Consider the following 27180-nt stretch of genomic DNA (forward strand, 5'->3'; position numbering starts at 1 on the left):
ATTGGACCATGAAAAAGAACACTGGGCTGGACTGGCCCGGCCCGGCCCGGAATTAATCATGACATGATCCAGCACGCACGAGGAAATGAGGCATGAGGTCATATCTGTCCTTAAAAGGTCATATACCCATTTTGTAATTTTAACTTTTTGCTTACTTCATTCATTTATTAATATATTATTTTGTATTTCAACAAAAATAGTTAAGTCGGGTTTATTTTGAGTTTTTAACAATGAAATTTTTCATCGTTTTATTGATATGCAATTAAAGATAGTAGTAGTTGAAAGAGTGTCTGAACACCATGTAAATTAGAGGTGAACTAGTTGTTGTCCTGGATAATACATCCCGGATTATTTACCAATGTGCATTTGAAGTCTTCAAAAATAGAAATAGTATTAACCAAGGATGTATTGGCTTAGTGGTTAAGATTGAGGTGCTATGAACGACAGGTCAAAGGTTCGAATCCCCCCTCCCCTTCTGTATACTTTGTACCGCCTTTGTGGCTCAAATGGATCAAAATATATATATAAAATTAGTATCTTGTCTTTAAATGATTTTTTCCCTCATGTCTTTAAATGATTTTTTCCCTTACAAGACCAACATAAGTATTGTAGCGTAGTTGGTTAGTGCATTAGTATATAGATAGGACCTAGAAAAATGATGATTGGGCCGCTGTGGGATCTTGTTAGATACTCCCTCTGTTTTTTATCTTTCTCACTTGGAATCTTAACACTATTCATATTAAATAGAATCTTATCATTTTTTTCGATTTATTAGAAAAATATAATCATGTGAGGTCTTGTTTGATTCGTTTTATATAATACTTTGATTAATATGAAATCATTTTTAACTTTTAGTAATATACAATGAGAGACATTTTTATTCCTAGATTTTTTTTTTTTATTTGTTTACATTTGACTTTCACCACTATTTATTTTTTGGTAAGGTTTTGATCACTAATATCTTTAGTTATACGTTAATGCTGCTTATTATGAATTTCATATTCCAAAAAAAGCATATTAAAACATGTAGATTGGGCCGCCCTTGGGACGAGGTTTGACGTGGGTCTTGAAAGGCACGAATAAGCACAACTCGAAGCTAGTGGGTCCTGGCTGGCCAAGGCCGCAACACAAAACTATGACAGTGGCCGATCTATCGCCACTCTGCGTCCATAGTCCGTAATCTCAAGTCTACTTGTTGTGGCCTGTGGGTTATGATTTGGGAGAAAGAAAGGTTAAGAAAATCAAAGCAATTTAAATAGTAAGATGAGTTTAGCACGTTATCCATAACACTTGATGGATGTAAATTTTCTAAATAGCGTATTAATGAGAATAACGTATGAACTTTGCGCATGGATTTTCTTCTAGGGAGACGTAACGCAATTGTTTAATTTGTACGCATATATTCAAAATATATAAACTGTGCATATAATATATATTAGCGCCATTTGATATTTTTATCTTAATAATATAGTATTATTACACAGGTTTATATATTAATAACTCAAAAGAAAAGAGAGAAATAATATTAACTATATTTTTTGAATCTCCCCAATCGTATCATTTTATCCAAAAGTTTAAAAAAATCACATAAAAAGAAGCGGAAGCTCTTGAAAAGAAACGGGAGTCCCACTCCAACCAATGAAAATTCTATGGTCATAAATAAATATGACCATGGAAATCTAGTGGTCCAAAATAATTTTAGGTTTCAAAATGTGGACCCAGAAACATTATGATCCATTAGACTTCCACGATCATCTTTATTATGATCACAATAGAAACATCCAATCGTCAATTGATGTCCGACTTTCAAATGATGAGGATGAGAATGACTGAATGAGGATGGAAAAGATGAGACTTCTTCATGTACTATTATCTAGTCCTTCTTAATGGCACTAGATCTTGCTTTTAGATTTAGGAAGATTGCCCTACAAGTAAACAAAAAGAGAATAAGTTATATGAAGTATAAATGTATCCATTTTTGACATAAGTAATTTCTACTTGGAGATTGAATGTGAGCAGTACTAACAACAATTGTGATGCTGATGCACTTTATGCATGAAAAGTAATTTCCCAGTGTGATGCAACATATCAAGTGAGATTACAATGAACTTGAAATGAAAACACTTTGATTTTAATCTTAATGCAAAAAAATTATGTGCAACTAACTGTTTTTTGCCTTTTTGGTGACTTGTTATATTATTGAGAATGAGGCCTATGAGGGTGATTTGTTATATTATTCACAATTCGTCGTACTGTCGTGTCGCCTCTAAATTGGATGATAGATCAGTCGAACCAAAAAAACAGCTGTAATATTAAGCTGTGATGTAAAGAATATTGTGCTTAAGTTTTGTAATATGCTTGCAATATGAATCATAAGATCTTAGTTTGTCAACTAATCGATCATCCAACTATCAAGTCGAAGAAAACAAAGACTATATTGCACATATCTCTTGTAACCAGATAAGGAATTTGGAGGGCGAAAAGAAGAAGAAAAGAAACGCGATTTCAGAAGATTAAAGAGCAACTAACCAGCACGAGGCGACGAGGCTGTGAAACAGAACACGAAGTTGCAAAGGCATATACTGGTAGTTCACCCAGTTTATTATTGGCCAAAACTGCAAATGGTAAACAAGTGAAATAAGTAATCACAGCCTTTGTTATACCATTCCAAATGCGTTAACTATCAATCTACAAGACATTTACTGAGGAAGCCGAGGCCCTTTTAAAAGAAGCTATTCAAGAACAGGTGGAACGCTTTCTACTTCAGGAACAAGTATAAAGAAATGGATCCTTCTTAATTTTTTTTGAACGCCGATCTATTCAATGCTGGAATCAGACCAGCTATTAATGTGGGTATTTCGGCTTCTCGGATAGGATCAAATTAAAGCCATGAAACAAGTAGCTGGTAAATTAAAATTGGAGCTGGCCCAATTTGTAGAGCACACCCTGATAAAGTTATACTACTATAGAAAAACGAGAGGATGATTTATGAAAAGAGCATAAATTACCTTCCAAGAAGTTAACTGTATAGTAGGGTAGTCTTTCTTGACCTTGCTTTTGACTAGTGACCATGATCTTCCTGTTGTAGAAAGTAGAATCCTTTAGTGAACTCAGAAGATATCACTAAATCTTATGCAACAAACAGAATTTATTCTTTAGCAAATATTCCTAGTATGTCTTTAGGGGAAGAAGCAAGGTGCATGAAAGGCGAAAGAGACACTCGATGCTTGTTTGATTGACATAAAAGAACCGCGGAAAGTTGAAGTTCTAAGAAAGTGGAAAACCGTGAAGTTGTTTGGTTGATAAATACAAAGGAAATAACACAACCTAGAAAACACTACTTCCTACAAAATGAATAAAGTTAATTACCTAGGTGACCAGGTCCATCTAAGTAAGCAAAACTTCCTATGATCGATCTGAGTAAAATTTTGCACTTCCTAGAAAACGCTACGTGGAAAAACCAATTTCGTAGCCTCTAGGAAATATGACTTCCTACGTTCAACCAAACGACGACTAAAAAAAATTCTTGTTCCAAGATAAACCATAGCGAATGACAGCAAATTAACCATTGTAATAAATTAGGTAAATTCAATACACCTGCAATACTCATTCTGAAGAAAAATACTTATAATATTACTTTCATGAATAAGTAAAACCCACACCTTCAACCACAAGACCATAATACATCATGAAAAAGAAGTTGTTCCATGGACTAGCTGTCAACTGTTCCAGTATAACCTTGAAGAAGGAAATATAAAATAAATAAATAAATTAATTAATTCAATTAAAATCAACATACAAACATCAATTTAAGACTAAATAAATAGTGCCAAAATACAAGAAAAGAACAAAAGCATGAAAATTGTTCTTACTTTCTGTCCAACTGTTGTGTTTCCTTTCTTTCCTTTAAAAATCTTGTCCATTACTTTGTGCAAAAAATGCCCAAATGGTCCAGAATATAAGAACCCATATATCTACAAATTCAAAATTTTGCAATTTCAACAGAAATTCAATAACATCAATATCTGATCTTTTTTTTTTTAACAAAATAAATAAATCATCAAAAGTGTTAAACCAAACTTACCATAAGAAGAAATAATCTTTTAAACTGAAACTTTTTAACCCCAGAAATTTTCTGGGCAGCAAAATCACTACACCCAGCAAGAACTCCAGCAGTAATTGCCTAAATCATCATAAAAACAGATCAAAACACAAATCAGAATAAAACCCATGTCAAATTTTCACCAAATTCAACAAACCCATATCAAGAAATAGGATAAAGATTAAACCTTTGTTCTAAGAGGATTGATTTGAAGTTGCAAAAGATACTTTTTCCAAATTTCAGTAACTAAATCAGACATGGCTGATCAAATAATCTTTCTCTCTCCTCTCCTTCAATGGATGCCTGCAAGGTGTTTGTGAAAATGGCGGAGAGAGAAAACTGAAAATGGGTTGACCAAGAAAGGGAAAATGAAGGGAATTTACAAGTATTGTACTATTGTTGCTAATAATATTCAATGAAAGAAGAAGGGTAGGTGACATATTCGTTACTGAGTAGAGAGTGATGAGATGAATTTGAGTGAATTTTTTGTTTAATTTTTCTTCTAAGAACAATCAAAAGTCTTTCTTTTTTTCCCCAAAAAAAATGCATATTTAATTGAGGAGATGTTCCAAATTGACAGATTGTACGTGACTGAGTACAGAGGACTTCCAAATTCCAATTAACGAGAAACCCACGTTTTCCATTTATCAAATTCTTTTAATTTGAAAACGATATAAGAATTGAGAATGGAAGACTTTGAGTTGGTCCACTTTTGGCTTCATTTTGAGTTCCCTCTACATTTTCCTTGGGAGGATTTTTCTAGGTTCTCTTAGGATTTCCTCATCAAGGGTTGTTTCGATTTTGATTGGATCGAAACTTGTGTGAGAGGATAGTGAATCCAGAAAAATATATAGTTAACAATGACAACGTAGAGAGTAGTGATATTCAATTGATCAATAATATCGGCAACATGATTGGATCAACAAAAAATTCCGCAACTTATTCATTGCAACCTGATAAGGCGGAGGTGGGTTAGGATAAACTATGGAAAAGGACGAAGATGCGCGAGTTGAACTCGAACTAATTGGTAAGATCTGGACTAGTCGCCACATAAATTCTAATGCTTTGATAACAATTTTGAAGAATATTGGGCGACCTAAACATGGAGTATAGATTAGAAACATTGGAAACAAATTTGTTTTTCAATTCTTCCATTGGAGAGACCAACAAAACATTATCCAAGACCTTGTCACTTTGATAATCATGCGCTATTGCTTGGTAACATTGACAATAATGTTAGACCCTCTGATGTGCCCCTCTTTGAACTTCCAATGTGGATTAGGGTGTACAACCTATCTTTCAAAGGTAGACTAAACACCTTAAATATTGAAAAAGTGCGTGGTAAACAAGATAAGATTGTTTGTGAAAATGGACAACATGAACTCCATGCGTACTATTGACAAATCTATTCGTTTGAGGGTGCTGATTGATGTGAGAAAATCACTAATCAAATCTGTGAAACTAAAGATGATGGGAAGAATGGAGGATATGTTTGATGTGAAATACGAAAAACCACCGCTATTTTGTTTTGTTTGTGGATTGATAGGACATAGGGTTAAAGATTGTGATGATAATAAGGATATTCATCCACCAGTATTGAAGTTTGATATGTGGCTTAAAGCATCACCATAGAAGCAGGTGAAAATAGAAGATTGTATGGGGAAGGATTATTCAATGTCGAACTGTGCGAGAACTCTATTTGTAACAAAACCGAAAGAAGTGAAACAATATGTGGTGAAGGGACATGTCAATGACATGGCAAACAGACTTCAACAGGTGGATTTGAAGGAGAAAGAAAGGGAAAAGAATATAGCTGAAAATTTGAATGCGAGGTAGGGGGTAGCAGGGAATAATCTAGATGTACTGATGTTGCGGGAGAGCTTGGAGAAGGATAATAATACAAGTGCTCTGGGTATCTATCCATTAACAGTAACCAGGGAGGATAACCCCTCTCTCCCCATGTGCAATGCAGGTGGAGAAAATAATCAAATATTTTAGCCGCAGCAAGCTTCGAATAAGAAGAAGTGGAGCCGGGTAATTAGAGACAATATGCACATGGAAGAAGATAATCTTCCAAAGGTGGGAACGAAAAGAGTTGAGAGTGAGAGCACGAGGGACAACATGTGAAGGCAGGAGAGTTGTATTGTTGAAAAGAAGAAAAAAAGAGCACTGGAGGTGAACAAACTGGATGTGGCGGACCCCACCAGATAGGCTCTTGGTGATTAATGAATTACATCTTTTCATGGAATTGCAGAGGCTTGGGGACAACCCTTGCAGTCAATGCGTTGCGATGTTTAATTCTTTTCGAATATCCTCCAATTCCCTCAAAGCTTCCTCTTCTTCATGTCTTTTTCTCCATTCCTCCCTCTCTATCTCCTTTTCTTCAGCAATCTTTTTAAGTTTCTCAGCCTCAATGTACATTTTTCTTTGCTTCCCTCAAGCCTTTCACTAATTAATTTCAACACAAACCTAAGGGGTTACGTTACTATGGGTCTCCTCTATGAATACCTCAATAATGTCCATTTCACAAACCCACCCCACATATTTGAAAGATGTGAATCATCATACAACTCCACTAATTTTTTGGTCCTTTGGATGCTTATAATAAACTCTAAAAATTTCAGGCAACCACACATCTTGCTTGAAAGATTCATCATGTATGTCATTCAGCAAATCCATAATACTAGTTAAGTCTACATCTTCCACCCTCATATCAAACTCTTTAACCTTATAATCACACAACAACTACATTCCTTCCTTCATCCTATTTCGCAATCAAACAAATAAAACAAAAAAAATTGTGAATGCAGAGAACCCTAAATATTAAGCTACAAAATTTTAGCATACATGAACAAAATATAGACACCCATTCAATTTTATACGAAATTCATGCAAAAAATAGCTAAAACAGGAAAAAAAAAAGGAACATAATTGTGAAGCAAAGAACCCTAAACAGAAACTATGAAATTATAGCATGGATGAACATAAAAAAACATACCCATTCATCATTAACAACTAAATAATGCAAAAAACTGAAAAATAGGAGTTACAAAACCTTACCTTTGCGAAATTTTGAAGAGATGACCCTAAAACCTGGGAGCTGACTTCTTTCGCTTACCCAAAGACGAATACCTTCTTCGCGTCAAGTTCGAAGTGCAAGTATTTTGATTTATGCCCAGATTAATTCACTCCCACAATTTTTTTTTGAATTTTTTTGCCAACCCAGTCGAAGGCAGAAGAACATAGGAAGAGGGAAGATGATTGGAATTTGGAGGGGTTTTTTTCCGAAGGTTTTTTTGTTCTAGCGCCTTAATGAGGGCATTGCAGTATAGTAACACACTAACGCCAAGTTAACGCCGTCAATGAGTAAAGACATTTATTGCTTTTTATTAAATTGTAAGGGGTACCTAGTGCATTTTTTAAAATTAGGGGTACTCCATGAATTTTGATAAGGTACAGGGATACCTGGTGAAAAAACCGTTATTTTCTTGATTAAATGGATTGATTGGGTCAATCCTATGATTGAAATCTTAACCCTCATCCATTAATTTTAAGGTAGATTTAAATCTAATTGTCGAATTGGATCAATTTTCTCCAACTCTATATATAAGTATGTACCATTTTCTTTTTGAGGGAAATATATACCATTTTCAAGCCAGATTATAATTTTATGTTGTTTGTTGGAAGAATGAAAAGTGAAATACCAACAATCCGGTCATATAGGCGATATAGCTTACGGTATGAATCTGGCTACATCCAAAAATCAATGACAATGGAAGCTTGATAACTCAGTACATGCACGATGGAACTAAGATATTTATAACTTCACATTATCATCACAATAAAAAAAATTATGTATTGTGTGAGACGAAAATAGAGTATAGAGTTAGTCTTGGGAGAGACCGTCTATTTTGAAAATTAAAATTAGGCAATGACAAAACCTATATTAAAGATAAATTTAGTCTAATATGACTAGTTTGATTTCATTCAGTGACTAGTTTAATTCATTTGGTAATTAGGTATACTTTTATATTAAAAGTAGACCGTCTCTTTTAATAAAATGTGCTAGAAGCTACTAGGAGTTTAGACTCATATGGCACTCGATAATAGATTGTAGAGTTTGTTTTATAAGAGACAATCTACTTTAATATTAAAATTAGGCAATGATAAGTCCAATATTAAAAAGAGAATTAGCCCAATAATGACTCGGTTAATTTCTTTCCGTGACTAGTTTAATCCATTTAATGACAAGGTCTACTTTTATATTAAACTTAGACAGTTTCTTTTAATAATTTTTGTAAATGATAATAATATTAAATTGACTTATATGGAATTTCGAAAGCAAAGTCTCAAGTCAATGTTCATATTTATATATTGTCCACCTCCTAGTATCTCTTTCTTAAAAAAAAAAATTGTTTTTCCCACTTTAAAGGATGATATTAGGTGCTCTGAAAATTTATGAAGAAGGGACATATTTGAAAATATAGTAAATTTATAAAATCACATTCTTGGCAAATGGGTCGTTACTAAGTTTCTTGTCCAATAACATGTTTTTGCACGAGGATGGGCTTAAATAACAAGAGGCCGCACCATGATCTTTTTTGGGCCGGGCTAGATTCGTGTTATTGCCCATCAATGAAAAACAAAATACGTGAAGAACCTGTAATATCCTCGACTTTTTTTTTTCATTGAAGGGTTTTCGTCTGATTATAATTGTAACTATGAGAGTTGATGATATCCCGTTTTACAAATGTTTTAAAGGATGACATTTTGTGAAATTTAGGAGTTGAAACACTAAAGTTGAAAAATGATTGAATATGAATTTATGCACTTTATATTATACTCCCTCCGTCCCATATTATAGTGACTGATTCTGTTTTTTCACGTTTATTAAGGTAAATAGAATCTAAGAGAAATGTAAAGAGTTTTTGTGTATTGAAAATAAATGTTATGGGGAAAAGCTGATTTTAGGAGAGAGAATGACCATAAGTGGTGAAAGAGAATTAAATGCATGACTCATTCAACCTTTGAGTTGATAAACCAAAGCAAAAAACGATTTCCAAGAAGCAAAAAAATAATGGTGGCACAATTTTTCTAGGAAAATCATGGAAATGTGTGGAATATAAAATGGAAACAAGAATTATATTTTGGGACACCTTATAAGGAAAGAAGCACTATAATATGGGACGGAGGGAGTACATTCGGGTGTATTGTATAATGCTTTTTGTTTTGTTTATTGCTTAAATTTGCTCATCTTTTTTTTTATTTTTATTTTATTATAATAAGAAGGTTCACTTTAGGCAAGAGAAATACGAAAAATGATTTTTCCTAGAATGAGTTTGGTGAGATTTTCATGGCCTTCTGCCTGAAAGTCGGAGAATTAGCCAACTTCTTTAGTCTCAAATCTCGAATGTTGCTCATCTTAGAGCTCTCAAAATGAGCAACAAGCAAACACAATAAGCTTGGAGATATGATACACCCCACTGTACGGTATATGTTTTGATGAATCTAGCTACAAAACATCTATCTTATTCTTAGGAGTATCTACAATAAAGTGCCCCGTCTCAATTTTTTTTTCACATGTCCTATTTTACTCACTCGATGAATTGTGAAATTAACAATTAAAAAAATATAAAATTTGTGATTGGGAATATATAGATTTAGGTGTTCTCCAAAACACTTAAGAATTTACTCCTAATTCTATTACAACAAACCCGATCCTTGTATATAGTACTTCCTCTTTATCCTTTTAAACTAAACATTTTTTATTTTTGCATTTGCCTATATCGGATTTCCATTATAGATATTTCAAATTCAAAATAATCTAAATTATAAAAAGTTGACATATGAAAATATATATTGAGACGAATTAAAGAAGCTTCCATATGAACAAGATTTTCAAATGATTGTTTTTCCTCATATGTATGATTCATCAAAGATGGTTAATATAGTATATGAAAATAGTAAAAACATACAAATGCGTAAATTACTATAAAGTTTAAATTTAGTCTCATATTGCCAACACCCCCACAAAAAGGAATGGACTAGGAACATGAATCGTATTTCTCGTGCATGCTATGCATGCCTTACCAGTCAATATGTTGGTGTTTCCTGCAGGCTAGTAGCCTTGTAAGGGTTAGTCCTTGGGCTGACTTAATTTTCTAATAAAAAAAAATGAATTGTATTTCTCGTTTATAAGACATAGTTTTCCAACCAAATATGTCTGCAATTCACATTCTTTCAGGTCAGTTTCAGGCCATGTCAAAAGTTTACCAGATTGTACAAACTTTTATTTATTTTTAATTATAAAATTATTTTCTTGGTATGATCTAAAAACATTTACCGTTTACATGAGAAAGTCATCGTTTTACCAGATTACCACCAAATCACATAACTCTTAAAAGATATAACCATTTTATATCATCTCTTTAATAAAACCTAGGTATCACCTAAATCCATCTGCTAGTGTTGAGTTATGTTATGAACAATTCCTCCTAATTTAAATTCTAATGATAAATTGGGTAAAGTACTTTTTTTTAACCTCTTTCAAAACTAACTAAGTGGTCTTGACATAGTGGTTGCTCACTTTTCTCTTAACCAATTAGTGTGGAGTTCGATCCTTAACCTTTAAGAATTGAAAAAAATTATTGACCAGTCTTTTACTCTTAGATAGAGCAGTGGAGCTAGTGAATTAATCACTTCTATCGACGGTGGATACTTGATTGTTCACCTAAATAAACCCTCTTTCCAAACTCCCTATCATTTCCTCCACTTCTCTTCAAAATCATTTATAACAGATTAACCCTCCAGTCTCCAGATATGTTTGTTTGTTAGTAAGTTTACCATTCTTTTATATTCAGAATTTTCAATGCCAGTTACAATATTTAATTGAATCAATGGTTTGCTACTTGTGGTAATTTTTCGGACACTAATATCATGTAGTACTACTATGTTATACACTTATACTTTCTCTAATTGTAGGTTTAATTTCATATGCTGCGGATTGTGGATTTTCACCTTCTTCCCTTCATGGAATCTCAATGTTCAATTTGGTATTATAATTATCTCATTTCATGTTTGAAGCTTATTGCTGTTTTAACGTGTTTTTAAATCCAAGTAGCAACATGTTGGTACTCTTTTTTTTGATTCGTTTTGTTATGTTTGTATGTTTGTGTGTGTGTTTTTATTGGGTGGTGTTTGTTGGTAAAAGTTAGAAATTTATTAGGGTAGGTTCTCTTCACCTTAAAAAAAAGTTTCGGAGCCGAGTAGGTTTAATTAGGTCTGATTAAGGCCAATTAGGTGTAAACATAATGTAAAATTAGAGTCTGGTCTAATTAGGTCTAATTAGTTTAGTTAAGATAAATTCAGGTGAAGACGACACACCCTAAATTTAGTGTTGTTCTCCCTAACCCAAAATTTACTATAGGGTGGTGAGCTAAGATTTCCATGATTGATGTAAAATAAGGTTTCTAAGGGGCAATAATTGATACCATCAAGATGCCTTGCCATATTATCAATCTCATGGTGTCCTTTCTCTATCCATTTTATAGTTGTGGGATTGAAATTGGGAGTCTTATTTTGGTTGTTTCGGATTTTCGGGTCGTGCAGATGCATCATGACTTTGCAATTGTTAGCTTTTGTATGATTGTTGAGTTGGTTTTTTTACATACCATGAATTGAATGTTGGACTAGGTGTTGCACACATTAACTAATATAAAGGAATAGTAGGTTTGATTATTTTCTATGTTCTTTGCATGACAAAGTTATTTGCTTTAAGGATAAAGCAACGATGGTAAGATAAGCTACTTTGGTGGGAAAGGAAGCAAATTGATTGGGAGAAAAAGTCTAAATAGCTAATTGTGCCAAAAGTAAAAAGTATATGAGGAGAAAGATGATGATAGCATGAGTACAAAGAAATGATAAAGTAGGGATCTATTTGTCACTAATAGTGTGTTAGGCAACTAAGAATTGAATGAATAAGTATAACTCTTGAAATCCCCTAAGCATATTAGTTATAGATGAATGATTGGGAGGAAATAGGTTCGATGCAAAATTTGGCAATAATAATTGGCAGTTAAGTATGTCAGATTACGTCAAAAACAACAACATTATCCCTATATATCTGAATAAGTTCTTGCCTTTCAGGAAGTGGGCTTAAATATACAACATATGGTGACCCTTGGATAATAGAAAGGTTATTTCCAATTTTAAGTCAATATGCAACAACTACTTCTACTCAAAATGAATCAGAAGTGTAAACAACTTAGAAATCTCAATGTAACATCAAATATTGTTTGCGACATTAATCGTTATTTTCTAACTCATGTGTTGGTGTAGAAATGCTGAAGTATTTCTGCACGCTGTAGGTAACGGAAGTACAAGGACTAAATGAAAAATTTGGAGTGAGGGGAGCATACATGTAGTGATATCGATGTGCATTCCCTTAGAGTTTGTTTCTTTTTTCTTTCTCTTTTATTTACTAATCGAGAATGTTTTTGGCCATAATCATGTTTAGGGTCTTGAACAAATAGGTCTGCATGCATTACAAATTGAGGACAGTGCGAGTTTCACTATGCAGAAATTCCTATCATGCCTAAAATTCAGACAAACTGTCGCGTTTGTTGTTGTGGATGGTGAATGATGCCCAAATAATATGGCTGTCGCGTGAAGCCATGAATTTAAAATGTTGCAAAATGAATCTTGATCGTATGCTTTGCTTGAATTCCTTTGTTCTCTATAAGACAACTGTTTCAACTCTTTACCTTTGTTTAAAATCCCACTTCTTTCCTGCTTTACTTTTCGAAATTATTGCTCTCTATCAGCAATATATGGCATTTCGGGATCAAGTCTTCTGATTTCTCAAAGGATGATTCTTTTTGACTTGTGGAACTTTGAAGGAAACTTCAGTCTCTATCTCAAGTTGTTTATTGTAGTCATTCTTGAATTGGGTTGATTTTAGATAGTCTTTCATTCACCAAAACTGGAATTCCTTAGCACTGAAATGGGCTTATCATCGATTGCAGTACACTTACACTGAAAAAGCTTATAACTGTACTTGATTTTTTTTCCTGTTTAATTCCTATCCTTGGCAAGTTTATTAGTTCTTGAAAGAAGTTGTATTAAAGCAAAACCCCTATTGTGATTTGTGGTGGACAGACTTGCATTTTATTCTACATGATTGGCTTATATGTAAGATGATTAAACTAGATTCATAAATTACTATTATGTGCTAAAAATTGGCCTGATTCACATGAGTCATGATAACTTATGTGTGCTGGTGTTTGGTGGGCTTTCCACTTGACAGGCCCAGCAAGTTGACAAATGATGGTTTCAAGCATGCCCAAGTTGACAACTTAAACAGTAGATATTGGGCCGAAAAATCGCGTTAGTAGTGAGCCTTTTTAACACAGGTCTTTTTATTTCTAATAGAAAGGTAGCTGAACATAGAATATCCTTTGTTTGCAAATCATTTTACTAGTCAACTTTTTATAATTTTTACATCTAGGAAATTAGAGATATTAATAGTTAAAGTTATGCGTTGGCAAGTCTGACAAGAGAAGTGTGTCAAGTATTTTGAAACAGAAGTAGTATTTGTGGCCTTGTAGTTGTCAATAAAGAAACAAGATAAGGTTTGGAATTTCGTAAAGTAAACCTTGGGACTGATCTAACCTTGTCAATTGCTTGCTTTTGTGAGGCATTATTCATCAGGGGCTATATCTGGTATCTATCTTTAAAAGCTATCAGATAAATTATTTGCATCATTTGCTGCATGTATCAAGGAATATAGTAGAGTACTTGGAAGATTATGATCTTTTTGAGCCTATGAGATGACAGAACAGCACCTCAATAAAGAGGCTAGAGAACTGGGAAAGATATTGTGGGAGTACATCTTTTTCTAACTACTTGATACAAGATGAGAAAGCACCGTACAGAAAAGTGATTAAAAAATGGGCCAATATATAATTTCTTAATGAAGTTGGTACGATCCTGAACTCCTGATTAATCAATCCATCTGAGTGTCATAACAACATTGATGTCATGCCTGTTTAATATCACTGAATAGTTGGTATTTGATGAATGGTTATGAAGCTTGTAGATTTTGCCATTCATTTCATGCGTACCATTGTTAATAAGATTACAATGAACAACACAGAGTTTGTTAGAGAAATTACTATAGAACAAGGGTCACAAAGATGAACATGATCACAAGGATCAAGTGCTCAGTAGAATAACAGTAGGATGTTTCAGAATTAGAGTAACATATTTTGGATCGTATAGGATGTTGAATAGAATCATTTGAGATCCCAAGTTTATTTTTTTTGCTTTTTTTTCCTCTACTGGTGCATATACCAAACATGATAATTGATATAAGTATATGTATTAGCTACGTAATCATAAAATTCCATTTTTCTTTTTGAAATTTCATCTCTGGGATTTTTTCTAACGTATTTGTTTTCAGAGATTTTGGTTTAATTATGTTCAAATTTGTGTGTTAAAAGGTACTTTTAGGATTTAACTGGTGATTCTGATCTTGAAATCGAATCATGAGTACTTCACCAATCTAAATTAGGATCCTAATCCGGACAACCTTGATAAATGCCGTTTGAGTTAGTCAATGAGCTGGTAAAGTGACTGTCGACATTTAGATGCGAGGTGTCGTTACATTCAGAAAAAAGTTCATAACACCATCTCTGGTTTGTGCTTCTCATTGACTTATCAACTAATTACTTTCTGTGACATAACATCTATATCAAGTTATCATTTGAGTGCCACAACTGTTCTGCCGAATGAATTTCCTATGTGTGACGAAACATTAATCATAACGTTTTGGAAGATTAAGTTCTTTGTGATGTAATAGTCCAATTGCATTATTTTCTTTTTTGAGGGGGCCTAAATTAGGGCAGAACCTGATTGTTCAAGCTCTTTTTGTTATTGTATACAGTACGTGTTGATGTCGTTAGTGTCTTGGTTTAATCTTGAGCAGTCAGTGTCCTTGTAGACCCACGCAGAAAAGGATCTAGATGTCCCAGTTTTGCTGGCACTATAATCTTTGTTTCCTTGTTGCCTGGTTGCTATGCTGGTAGTGTCTTTGTCTATGTTATTTTAGTTTAGTTGCATGATAACAGTTTTCCCATTAGCATTTTATAATTACTGTACTGCTTCCGCTTTATTCTTTGCTACTTGCTTGTGTATACTGGTATACAGTGTTCATAATTTCCTTCCTTGTACTTTTTGGTTAGCCTATTGGGTTATAAGTAACATAAGGGTGTCAATATAGACGGTACATCTTAAACCACTTAGCTTCTTCTCCACCATCTAACTTTCTACCTTCTTTTGTGTAGTTGCTTTCCAAACCTTCAGTCCTGACTCCTGAAAGAGTAGTCTGGTTTTGACATGTTTAACCAATCTGTTGTTAACAAACCATAAAAAAGTGGGATTTAAAGTATTCCGTGGAAAACGACAAATTGGTGAATTGTATCATTCTGAGTTTTCTTAATCGCTTGATATGGATGTGATAAATTATTGTTTTCCCTTAATGATGGTTGGATATATTAACCAAGTGTTTCTCAAGTAGCAGTTAGGTGCTTACTTTGTGATGGAGACTCCAATGATAAGATTCTGTGTCCTTTATCATTTGTGTAAATTAATACGGTCCTTGTTTTTCATGGGTGCTACTGAAAGTAACATATAATTTACTGTACCATGGACTTCAAGTGGTTGGTATCCAGTGTATCTGGAAATTAGAATCATGCTGCTTAGCAGAATTAATAAAACATACACCAAAAGATAGTAGAATCTACTCGTCTTTTCTATGAGGAACTTTGTCTTGATAACAATTTATATCATAATTCATAATTAAAGCAGCTAAATCAGCTTGTACTGAAAATCAAAAGTCAACAAGATTGGGAAATTGAGATGTTTTTCTGAGTGTCTGAGATGTGTCAATGTAGTGTTGGATGTAGGCACGCGTCTAGTTTGTGATAGAGGAACTAGTTACAAAAGCTCTCTCATGTCACCCCAGAAGCTGAAGATTCATCCTGTTTTGCATTAGAAGCTCATCTGAGATTTTAGTGTATTTGCTAAAAGAATTCATGTCTGATTTCATATCTTTATTGCTGTTTAATTTGAATTTGCATAATGGTCAATTTATGGTTTTGGCTATTTAAAGTATCTTGGGGTTTTGTGGTTTTGTGTGTGTGGATTTTGAATATATGTATATTTACTGCTGTGAGCCTGTGACTGACAGAGTTATTGATGTCTATCTATCTATTTCTGCAGGTGATACATCAGGTCAATTAGAACTCTTTTTGGATCTCCTGGAATAAAATCTCATCTTACTATAAATCCTAGCTCGTAGAGCTTACATGGTACATAGATATTCGCTCTTCATTTGTTTATTTACTGTTCCTGGATAACTAGCATATGTACTTTCTACGGAACGTTTTGTTAATCTGAGAAAATAAAGTTCTTTGCAGTGCAATTAGTGCTTTTCCTTGTAATTCATGTGTGAACCTGGTAGAATCTATTTCTGCCATTTCTGATTTCTCAGTATTTACAATACTTTGACTTTAGCACTTGCCACCACACGACATTGATCGTTAATATCTTCAACTTTCTAATATAAAAATTTATGAGAAGTTGATATTTTGATATATTCATTGAGAATTTGAGATTAATCCAACAACGTCAAGTAAGGGCATAGTTGTATACCCGTCAAAAAAGTAAAACATAGGAGTATCTGTGGTTGGTTCTCATTATTGGATTATAGATGCACACTGTGAACATAGTGGGTAAGGTAATGGTGGGGTAATGAATTAAAAAGAGTTTATCTTTATACTAATGCCATTCATCTTTATAGAATATGGACTGACCCTTTCAAGCTCGAACACATTATTACTGTCAATACTGTGCTGATGTGTATTACAGCTATTGGCATTGTTACTTAAGATAATATGCAAAATGAACTTTCTTTACAGTCTAGGAAGATCCTGCCTGTTCTGTATGTATTCTGTAAAATTTCATAATGATATGTCGTGTAACGCACTGATTTCCTATGGCGTGTTTGTTTTGTTCTTGTGATTTATTTGCTGATATGATTCTCTGGAAGATTATCTAGGATAATCTGGAAGCCTGCCTAATAACTACTAATTAGTTATTTTGTCGAATAAATTTAGTTGAGTAATTAGGTGGAATTGTTATGTTGGATTTCGTTTATTGTGATAAACATGTGAGATGGAATTAGTTGAGTACTTGAATAGAACTATTAATGGAAATCTTTGCTGATTAGATATAGGAATTCAGAATATGATACTTGTAGGATCTCTTTTCCACCTCAATGTCCATATACTAAAATATGGGCCAAGTCAACATCATTATAATTTACTTGTAATCTTTCTAATTTAAGCTTTTTAATTGATTAATTAATGTGATTTTGGTGGAGCCTTTAAATTGCCTCCAAGCTTTTATGATACGTCTCTGCAAGAAACTTGTTCATGTAATTTCTTTATGACTTGGATTAGATCCTTAAGTGGCATCCTTGAGAGTCAAATTTCTCGCTTTTTTGCAAGAAAAATGTGGGTGTTTCTTAAAATAGACACTGTATAGTGTATATGCAATTGTAAGTATTTATAATTTCTTGTTGATTTGGATTAGACCCAAAGCACCAGATCGAAGAGCGTTTATAATTTTCACTTTGTTTTCTATCCCCGTGTAAAGAGCTACAAAGGGAAATGATATAGACGAGATTCCATCTGAGGTCTTGGGTACCACTTTACAAGATTTTACCAACTGAGATAACGGAAAAACTCTCATTTTCTTGGCGTAATATGTCTATACTTTTCTATGCAGGAAATGCTTCTCCCTGGATTAAAATAGAGCAGCCAATGCTAGCAGGTGGTCATGGCTAGCAATGCAGCCATCACCTTTCTGGTGAGTCATGTTGCAATAATTAAATGGACTAATGGACTACTTAGTGGTTAAATTCTTTTTCTTAAACTAAGCTTGTGCTGTGGATTAAGTTGCATACTGGAAAAAAAAAATTTAGTCAAGGAGAATGATAAAGAAGTGGAATTCCATTCATTTGAAGAGTTGTAATATACTTACAAAATTGGAGAAGAATTAGAGTTGATTTAAGATGGAAAGATGATAAAGAAAGAAGTATTATCTTTCCCTTTCCTTCTCCTCCCATATTGGAAAGTGTGATACTGTCATACTGATAGTCTGATGACAAAAACAGAAGCTTGTGAAAATGGAGTTTTAATGGGTTTAATGCCCTTCAATTTCTTGTAGAAAACAATTGTTTATGATCTTAGCGCTGACATTCAGTTTGTTAGCTCTTTGATGCAAGAAAGGGTCAAATAACCCTCATTAAGGTTTTTTTTTTGGGTAGATCTCTTCGAGTCAAAAAGGGCTAATTTGAATATCGTAATGACTTGTCTTTCATTATAATATATGGGTACGGATTGTTTGAGAAAATTATTTTTAGATGACTATTTTCATTGGCTTTTTTGCGTTCCTAAATCTGTAAATAGACAGCACAAACCGCTGATATTACCACATTTTAGTAAACGGCTAATAGTTAAATAGTTACATGCCGTATCCAATATGGCTTGGTAGTAGCCAACTCCGATTGCGAAGTCCTAGTGCTTGGTTCACTTCTTCATTCTTGCAAGGAATGGAAGGAGGAGGGTTTAGAGGAGTTTGTAGATGTTGGGCCTTGTGGGTTGCTTTAACCATCCAATTTGTACATGGTTTTTGATATAGTCATATCTGTTTTTTGTATTAGAAGCAAGTTATCCCAAACATTCTCTTAATTTTGATGTAACTAAACAATCACCTTGATTTTATTTTGAACCCTCTCTAAACATAAATAATATAACTAGTGATAGTCTAACAAATACATAATGAATTACTAAATTAAACAAAATTAACGACAATTCCGATTTATTAGTTTATATGTATCTTACTTAATATTCAATGGAATATTTGCATTACTTCATAATGGGCTTCCCTTAAAATACAAATTATAAGAATGAAAAAAAATATGTTTCACAATATTATTGCCAAATTTGGTAGCCAAATCAAAGAGAGTCAAAATCAGTTGTCCTTAAGCGTCCTACCAGGCTACCACTAGACAATTTTGGGAAAGTCAACTATTTAAATGGTTAACAAAATCAAATGATTGAACATAACAGCACAACTATATACATGGTTGTAAATCAACCTAGATAATTAACACTTACAAAACATAATCTTAATTAATCTATATTATGAGCTGGTGCAGCACATATAATTCATCAAAGAGTAGGGTGCACCATAAAGCTGATTGACAAATACATGATAATATGATATATATAATCATATGGTTTAAACTTAAAAGAAAGTTTGGTATGAAATTGATCTTAAGAAAGTTGTCTTTGGTCCCCTACCCAAAAACCCAACATAATGGAAACCTTATAGAGCACAGGTTATAACAATTGCCATCAAGAACCTTCGAGTCTAATGATATGACTTCCTATCTTTCCGGGGGGCGGATTTAGGGGGTTTTTTACCCAGGTCTCGGCCCACCCCATGATCCAAAATATCTATAAGTAACTTACATATTTGACTTATGAGTGATCTATACATCATTTTCAAAGAAATTAATCAATAAATTCGGTCCACCCTATATAAAAATCTTAGATCCGCCACTCTTTCACATGGGAAACCAAAGTTTAAATTTTGGTAGAAGCAAAAATTTCAATATTATTGGGCGCTTGGGGGGAGGGGGTTTGGGACTTGTTGATAGTAGCCTTGTACGAGGATAGTCCGGAGGAAATTTATCTTACCATGGGTTTTGAAAAGGGAAAAAAAAAGTTAATAAGAATTGCGTTACTCTACACTGTCTACAGTATGTATAATACTCCTCATAATATTTGTTAGTGGCAAATAATGTATTTAATGTTTCCTACGTCATGCACACTTAACGCAAAAGCTGTTGGTTAATTTTTGCTCACCCACAAGCCACAGCACACACTTGCTTAAATCAGCATCCCCACCACATGCCTATCTAGCTTTTCAACAGCACTTAGTTAGCTTCTCATTAATTTTAATCTTTCTTCCTTCTTTAGTAAATAATTTTCCACTAATAATTGGATCTCTCCTATTGTAGGTAAAATTATGGAACGTCTTAGATCTAGAAGAATTCTTCCTTTCATGTGATACTTCTAATACTGTGTGTATGTATAATGAAGTATGATGAGACTTGTGTTTTTGGTAAACAATCGTCCGGGCCTGGTCACTTCGACCCCCTTTGTGAGGGGGCACCTCTTCTCTCGAAGTTATGGGGCTATTTTGCCGAGTTCCTTAGAGAGAGTTGTCTCGCTCCCTTAGGTATTCTTTACCTACCTACCTTTGTCGGTTTCGGGTATAGGTACTTATTGATAATCATAATTCGACAACAAGTCTTGGAAGCTTGATCAATTAAGTTGGTTGGCATTGCATATCATCAATGTATGAAAATAAGCACATTTTCGTATTCATGAATAGACACCTAGGTCCTAGGGTTCATATACCTCGATCGGAAAAGAATCTAACGAAAAAGAAAGAAGGAATTGATCGATATATATATGATTTTCTTTTCTTGAAACAAATTAAAGGTAAATCATGGATCAACTAAACCCTCTTAGGTTCTGGCTTAAGAATAAGAACTAGGAATCTCTTGTGAATACTATGCTATTTATGGCGGTTTCGTAAATATTTCATTTCAAAAAACAATAGATCCAGGTTCTTTCCCTAATAGGGAAAGGGGAGTGAAAAAAAAATGGATTTTCGGATCGCCTAATTCAATAGCTCAAAAATAGGTGAAGTTCGCCCTGTGAAGCATGATAAACTGTTGCATCAACAAGCCTATTGCCATTTTAAAGTAGCGTAAATTTAATTTTCGGTTGAATTTGATCCAATACTAATCCATTCGAAAATAAGTCCAAATCAAATCTGAATTTCCACCAGTTTTAATCCGATTCAGGAGTTGCTTGATTAGATCCAATTTGAAAACCAATCTGTAAACATGATCAAATTTACAACTCATTTGCACTGTACGTAGACTGCAGTAAGCAACTCTCTCGTAGTATGGGAAGAATCTTTTGGGTGGCAAAGGTAAGCGAGTGAATACTGAATATTCTCTTGAAGCTAACCTATTGCCAAGAATCATTACACGTGGTTTGCAGACACCGAAACAGTCCCCACTTATGGACATTCTTTGATAATAAATTATGTTAGAATATATAAAAGGAGTGATGAAGATGAATACTTGATGAACTTAGAATCTTCTATGCGTGTTGGGACACTTTCCCGAAAGCAATATTCCTACCCTACACTGAGCACGGGTTGCAAGAAATTCACTTTCGAGATACAAAGAAGAACAACAAATATCACGCTCGTTATGAGATTTGTCAAATGAGTGAAAGGGAGAAATATTTGTAAGAATGATGAACTTTTGATTCTTATGCAAATGAGAGAAATAATTTTTCTTCATCCTATTCATCATATATATATGAGAGTTATCATATATATACTAATGCTCAATTGTTTCTGAGAAATTGAACCAACACATTGACAAACCGTCAATACGTGAAGCCACGCAAAACCGCAGAAAGAACAGGAAGAAAATCGCGAGCCGCGAACATCCTCGCGAGTCACGACTGGGCATCGTCGCGAGGTGCGACCCAGGTCGCGAGTCGCGAGCGACGTTCTGCCTCTTCGCTTCTTCTGCTTGGCGATCGCGCAGCGTCGCGAAGTGCGACCTGGCTCGCGAGTCGCAAGCAGCTCTTTGCCTCCTCGCCTGTGCTTGTGCGAGAAAGTGCTTGAGTGCTGCGAGGCTATTGCTTGTGCGAGTTTGCTACAACTACAACACGATAGGCTTTCGAGGCTTACAAGCAAATGTCATTGCTCTTCATAACAAAACATAGTATTACATATATTGATTCAAGTAACAACACCATAACCAAGTAACTTGAAACAACATATCATGAAATAAACTAACTTATACTCTAAATCTCCAACAAATTACTCATACTTTTCATATCTATATCTATACAAATATATTAAAAGTCGTGTCTAATGAAGTCTGTATGCTATGCTATATGGTACTATCCTCAAACTTCTAACGGGAATGCTTTATGTCTATATATACTCCTCAATTTAAAAAAATATAAATATTGTGTATCGTAAGGTCTCGAACACGTAACCTTTAAAATGAAAAATAAGAGGTTAACCATCAGTACACTATGATTTTATTGTTCTAACGTTAAAAATAGAATATGATAAAGCTTTATCATAAATATACTTGACTAAAAAGACTTAATCAAGTGTATACATATCTAACACTCTTATTACGGAACTAACAAGAGATTATTGATGTCATATTCTCTTATCCCAATTCGTTTTAAGCTATTATTTTCAAACTTAAACCTTTCAGATTTTTTTACTTATCACGTCATGACGTAAACTTTTTAATTTCTTAATGGACAAAAATATAAAAAGTGGCAAAATAAATTATGAAATTTAAGAATAATAACATATTTGTTTATTTTAACTGACTTGAGGCATCGCCCGAGCCAAAATATTCGTCTATATAAATATATTAAAAGGTGTGTATGATAATGTATACACGCCACGTGACACCTCTGTTACTCCTCTAGAATTGTCTAATGTGTACATAAGTCATGCCAATTAACAAAAGTAAAATTAGCTTGCATCAAGATTTGAACCCGACACCTCTTGCTATTATACATGACATAATTACTATTTCAATCAACTTTTAATCATATTTTAAGTGTCCACACAAAGTCTACCATCTTCAATTACATAGAGTACAAAGTCTACCATTGAGAACGTTGTCTTCACTCAAGTTTTATAAACTGAACTTGTTTGTAGGATACAGAAATAATAAAAGGCGCGGTTACGAAAACAAAGCTTTTTCTTATAAAGTTCAATAATAAAGCACTTAAAGTTGTATGCCCATTGACCAATTGTTCCCTGAATAAACAAAATTAATGCAGACAATTTGTTAACATTGAAACTAATTATTAGGCCTGGGTTATGTCCCGGGTAAGAAAAAATTTCATTTATTAATATAATATTTTATGATAATAACACTAAATACAACTTAGCTTGGTGGTTAAAACTTTACAATATGTACTTGAGGTCTCGGGATCAAACTCTATACTATGCAATTTCTTAATTTTTTTATTGTACATGGATTACATGAACTAAAACTACCTAGGGAGAGCGCCAAGTGACACAGTTTCTTATTTTCACACGCCTTTTAGTATATTTGTATAGATGTTTCCATATATTTCATTGATGTAGATGACTAGAATCTACTCAAGATATTTTGGCCTAGTGGATAAGATTAAGATGATGTAGACGATAGGTCGCACATTCAAATCCTTCCTCCCTTTCTTTATACTTTGTACTACATTCGTGGTTCATATGGATAAAAAAAAAAAGAGAGGCTAGAATTTTGTTCTTTTGTACACAATTCTAGTTAAGTTTAACTTAACTCAATTTAGTTCAACTCAGCTTATTTCTTCTCACAGTTTCAGATTTATTTAGCTTAGTTAAGTGAAAATAAGTTAAATTCAAAAAAAAAAAAAATAGAGGTTAGATGCCCCAAAAATACATTGTTCTTACCTAACAACTAACAAGTAAGAATAATATCAATTCTACCTTTCAAAAAGAATATCTAATCTAGGAGTGTTAAATCCCCTAATAAAGCTCGCTCTTTTTCAATCGTCCTATCCTATCCATCTCTATTTTACTTATACCCCCATTACTCTTATTGGTTCAATTAAATAGAAAAAAAATGTGTTATGAGGTGAGAGTATATGAGTGATTGAATTGTATGATACTAAACTGTTGTTGAATATCCCAACTCTTATTGAATTGTATGGCCTCATATCATGCCAATCCCATACAATATTAAAAAAAAAAATACAAATGTCGTCCATGCAAAGACTCGAAGTCACAGCCACAAAAGCATTACAAAGAAGAGGAGGAGAGATTTAAACCTGTAACCTATTATTCACAACACCTCGATCTTAACCACTACTCCAAGGCATTCCTGGTATATTTTTATCCACTTACTAGTAACTAGTCTATTATATATTTTCAATCTACTATCTAATATTACTAGTGTGGGCAATAATGTATAAATCCACCACATGTCGTTCCCTTTTAAGCACGATTTGGTGCTACATTATCATTCTCTTCTTTCATATGACAACCCTATTTAATTTCATAGCAGTTCATCGTTATTAAAATACAATGATCCTTACATATCTCAACTATATGATATATCTAGTTTGGAATATAAGAATTTAACCACAAACTTGATACTTCAAAACAAAAGATAATATAGCCTTATTGTACATTTAATTATATCTTCTTAGAAGCATTGCAAGAGCCATTGTATAATAATAGCAAGAAACTACTGAAATATATTCTTTTACCCCAATTATTTATAGATATTCTATAGATTTTGACCTACTTTCCCACATAAATTTTCATATATTTATCTAAATTTCTATAATTACTTATAAGAATATTTGTTCCTCACTAGAAGTTGAATACAATCTACTTCATTAATAGCTCAAAGCATCATTTGAGGCACACATTGCAGGTTTTCATATTTAAACATATTTTTCTTTGCTTTATATGAATATTGTATCATTTACCTTTTCAAATATACGCGTGGGATCATGTATTCTTAGGGAAGCTATTCTAGATGTACAACACAATTTCGATAGTAATATTCCATTTCAATTAGAAAATGTAGTCAGATGTTTGGGGTAGTATAAGAGATCAAGGGGTGGTAACTCATATCAAGGGAGAAAACTCTGTGCAAAGTTCTATTACTATTAATAGGTGGCTCCGTGATTTCTTATGAACGTAGCAGTCATTTTTCCCATAATAATATAGTGTTGGTTTGCTTTTTGTACAGTCTCCTATATATACTTTTGATCTTCAATATCTTCAATTCCGTATTAATAAAAAATATAAAAAGTTGATTTTATGAAAGTACACATTGAGGTGATCGAAACTAACAAAATCCTACATGCGTATTTTTTTTTTTTGTATATATTAATGAGAATATATATCTTATCAAAGATTATGAACTTTGATCTCAAAGAGAGAAACAAACACTATATTATGAGAGTATGGGAGAAAAGGAGTAATAAATTAACATTGTAAAATATATAGTTTCTTTTTGTGAACTTTCATATCATATAGATGAAAAAATCTTCATTGTTTTCATGTACTATTACAAGAGTTTCATATACTATTTACTTGAGTAAATAGTGTAAATCACTCCAATCCAGAAAGTTGAGTGAATGCAATGGGGAAACTTGCGATGATGAAGACATATAGAAATGATTGCAGTTAATGATAATCGAATGAATTATCTCTCTCAAAGCTTAGACTCGATCTTTGAAATTGCATAATCGTCCCCACTTGGTAATGTTCTATTAGGGGGATATTCTTCCTCAAGATACCAAATTCCTAAATAGAAGTTTGTTAACTTTTTACTATAAACGAATTCATGAGAATATGCGATAAATGTAAAGATTATTTGACATAATTTTCATTGAATGAAAGTACAAAAATTATTAAAAGAAACGGTCTAATTTTAATATAAAAGTAGACCTAGTTACTAAATGGAATAAGCTAGTCACCGAAGAAAGAAATTAAAGTAGTCACTATTGGGCTTAACATTGCCTAATTTTAATTTAAAAGTAGGCGGTCTCTTACAAGACAAATGAAAGTATGACCCTAGTTAAACAGTAAAAATAGAAGTTAATTAGCTAAAACCGAGCTTGTGTGTGTTATGTCATGCTTAATTTTTGGGTCTTGGTCTCATGATTACAAAACTTACATCATGTACAGTGCGCTGCTGATTCAGTGATCTCGTTACTAGAGTCTAGATTAGACAATTTTAATGATAAAAGACATAATTAATAAGGTTTAACCTTCATATCAATTAAGTTAAAAACTTAGGTTTTTGTACGTTATAAATAAAAAAGAGAAGGTCACGGTAAGACGAGCCGTTTATCATTACGATAGGTGTCAAGTGGAAGTGCAGTGATGTATGCAGCCGAGGCATCCTAACAGACCGATAGACTTGAACCTTACATGGTCCGATCAATTCGGTCAGGCACTCGCCATCCATTTTCATTGTTCCTTTGATTTTATCCTATTCAATGCACAATGACTCCTCGATCTTCAACACGTAAACTAGGATTCTGTATACTGTTTGTAGTATAGTGAGACAAGCTAGCTAATAAATTGTGCCTCTAATCGGGTTGTGTTTGGTTTAGTGGTAAAGTTTGTATCTTAGGATTTCAAGATTGTGAGATTAAACCACACTAGAGAACATTTTGGTGGGGGAAGAGGTGAGAGTTCCTAATCATTCAAGGGCACTTCTCCTTACCGAATAAAAATGTTTTTTTTTTGCCTCCAACAGTTAAATCTATACAAATATATTAAAAGCTAGGCGTGCGAAAACAAGAAACTGTGCCACGTGGCACTCTCCCTAGGGAGTTTTAGTTCATGTAATCCATGTACAATAAAAAATTAAGAAATTACATAATATAGGGTTTGATCCCGAAACATCAAGTACATATACTAAAGTTCTAACCACTAGGCCAAATTGTATTTAGTATTATTATTATAAAATATTATACCCTCCAAAGTTAGTTTACGAATGTTTGGCCATGCAGATTGCAGACATCCTTACACACTACAAATCCGACCCGTCTCCCAAATTATATAGACATCATTTTGATAATTGTTTCTACTTTGTACCCGAAAGAGCATTCGTTATTACTTGGTTAATATACACACATGTATGTTCTTATCAAATAAATATGGATGTTGTGGTGAAAAAGACGAGCCCTAAATCTAATAATTTATATTAATATATTCTTAGTAACCTAGTGGTGTGACTAACAGATTTATTTGAATCAACTCTTTATTGACTATCATACGTGTGTCGCACGCTTCTCTAGTTATTGCCCTTCTGGCCTTCTCGTTTCTTT

General features: G+C 33.4%; 1 protein-coding gene and 1 long non-coding RNA gene across 4 annotated transcripts; one reads left to right on the forward strand and one right to left on the reverse strand.

Annotated features, from left to right (window-relative positions):
• Window positions 1-1402: 1402 nt before the first annotated feature.
• Window positions 1403-4808, reverse strand: LOC104887903 (peroxisomal membrane protein PMP22). The gene is made up of 7 exons (XM_010672680.4): window positions 4290-4808; window positions 4085-4183; window positions 3873-3974; window positions 3663-3738; window positions 3009-3079; window positions 2530-2615; window positions 1403-1925 (listed from the first exon to the last, which is right to left on the reverse strand). Exons 1-7 carry the CDS (start codon window positions 4359-4361, stop codon window positions 1874-1876), a joined length of 558 nt encoding a protein of 185 aa, XP_010670982.1. The 5' UTR covers window positions 4362-4808; the 3' UTR covers window positions 1403-1873.
• A 5992-nt stretch (window positions 4809-10800) lies between these two features.
• LOC104887904 (uncharacterized) lies at window positions 10801-20583 on the forward strand. 3 transcript variants are annotated; one of them, XR_002039449.2, is made up of 5 exons: window positions 10801-10935; window positions 11084-11154; window positions 16382-16470; window positions 17951-18031; window positions 20253-20583. It is a non-coding gene; the product is annotated as an uncharacterized LOC104887904 (long non-coding RNA). The 3 variants fall into 3 exon arrangements; XR_789394.3 differs by lacking the exon at window positions 20253-20583 and having other exon boundaries at window positions 17951-18577; XR_007272353.2 differs by lacking the exons at window positions 10801-10935; window positions 20253-20583 and adding an exon at window positions 10973-11015 and having other exon boundaries at window positions 17951-18577.
• The last annotated feature ends 6597 nt before the right edge of the window (window positions 20584-27180 follow it).

Source organism: Beta vulgaris, chromosome 3 (genome assembly GCF_026745355.1).
Source record: "Beta vulgaris subsp. vulgaris cultivar EL10 chromosome 3, EL10.2, whole genome shotgun sequence".
Classification (NCBI taxonomy): domain Eukaryota; kingdom Viridiplantae; phylum Streptophyta; class Magnoliopsida; order Caryophyllales; family Amaranthaceae; genus Beta; species Beta vulgaris.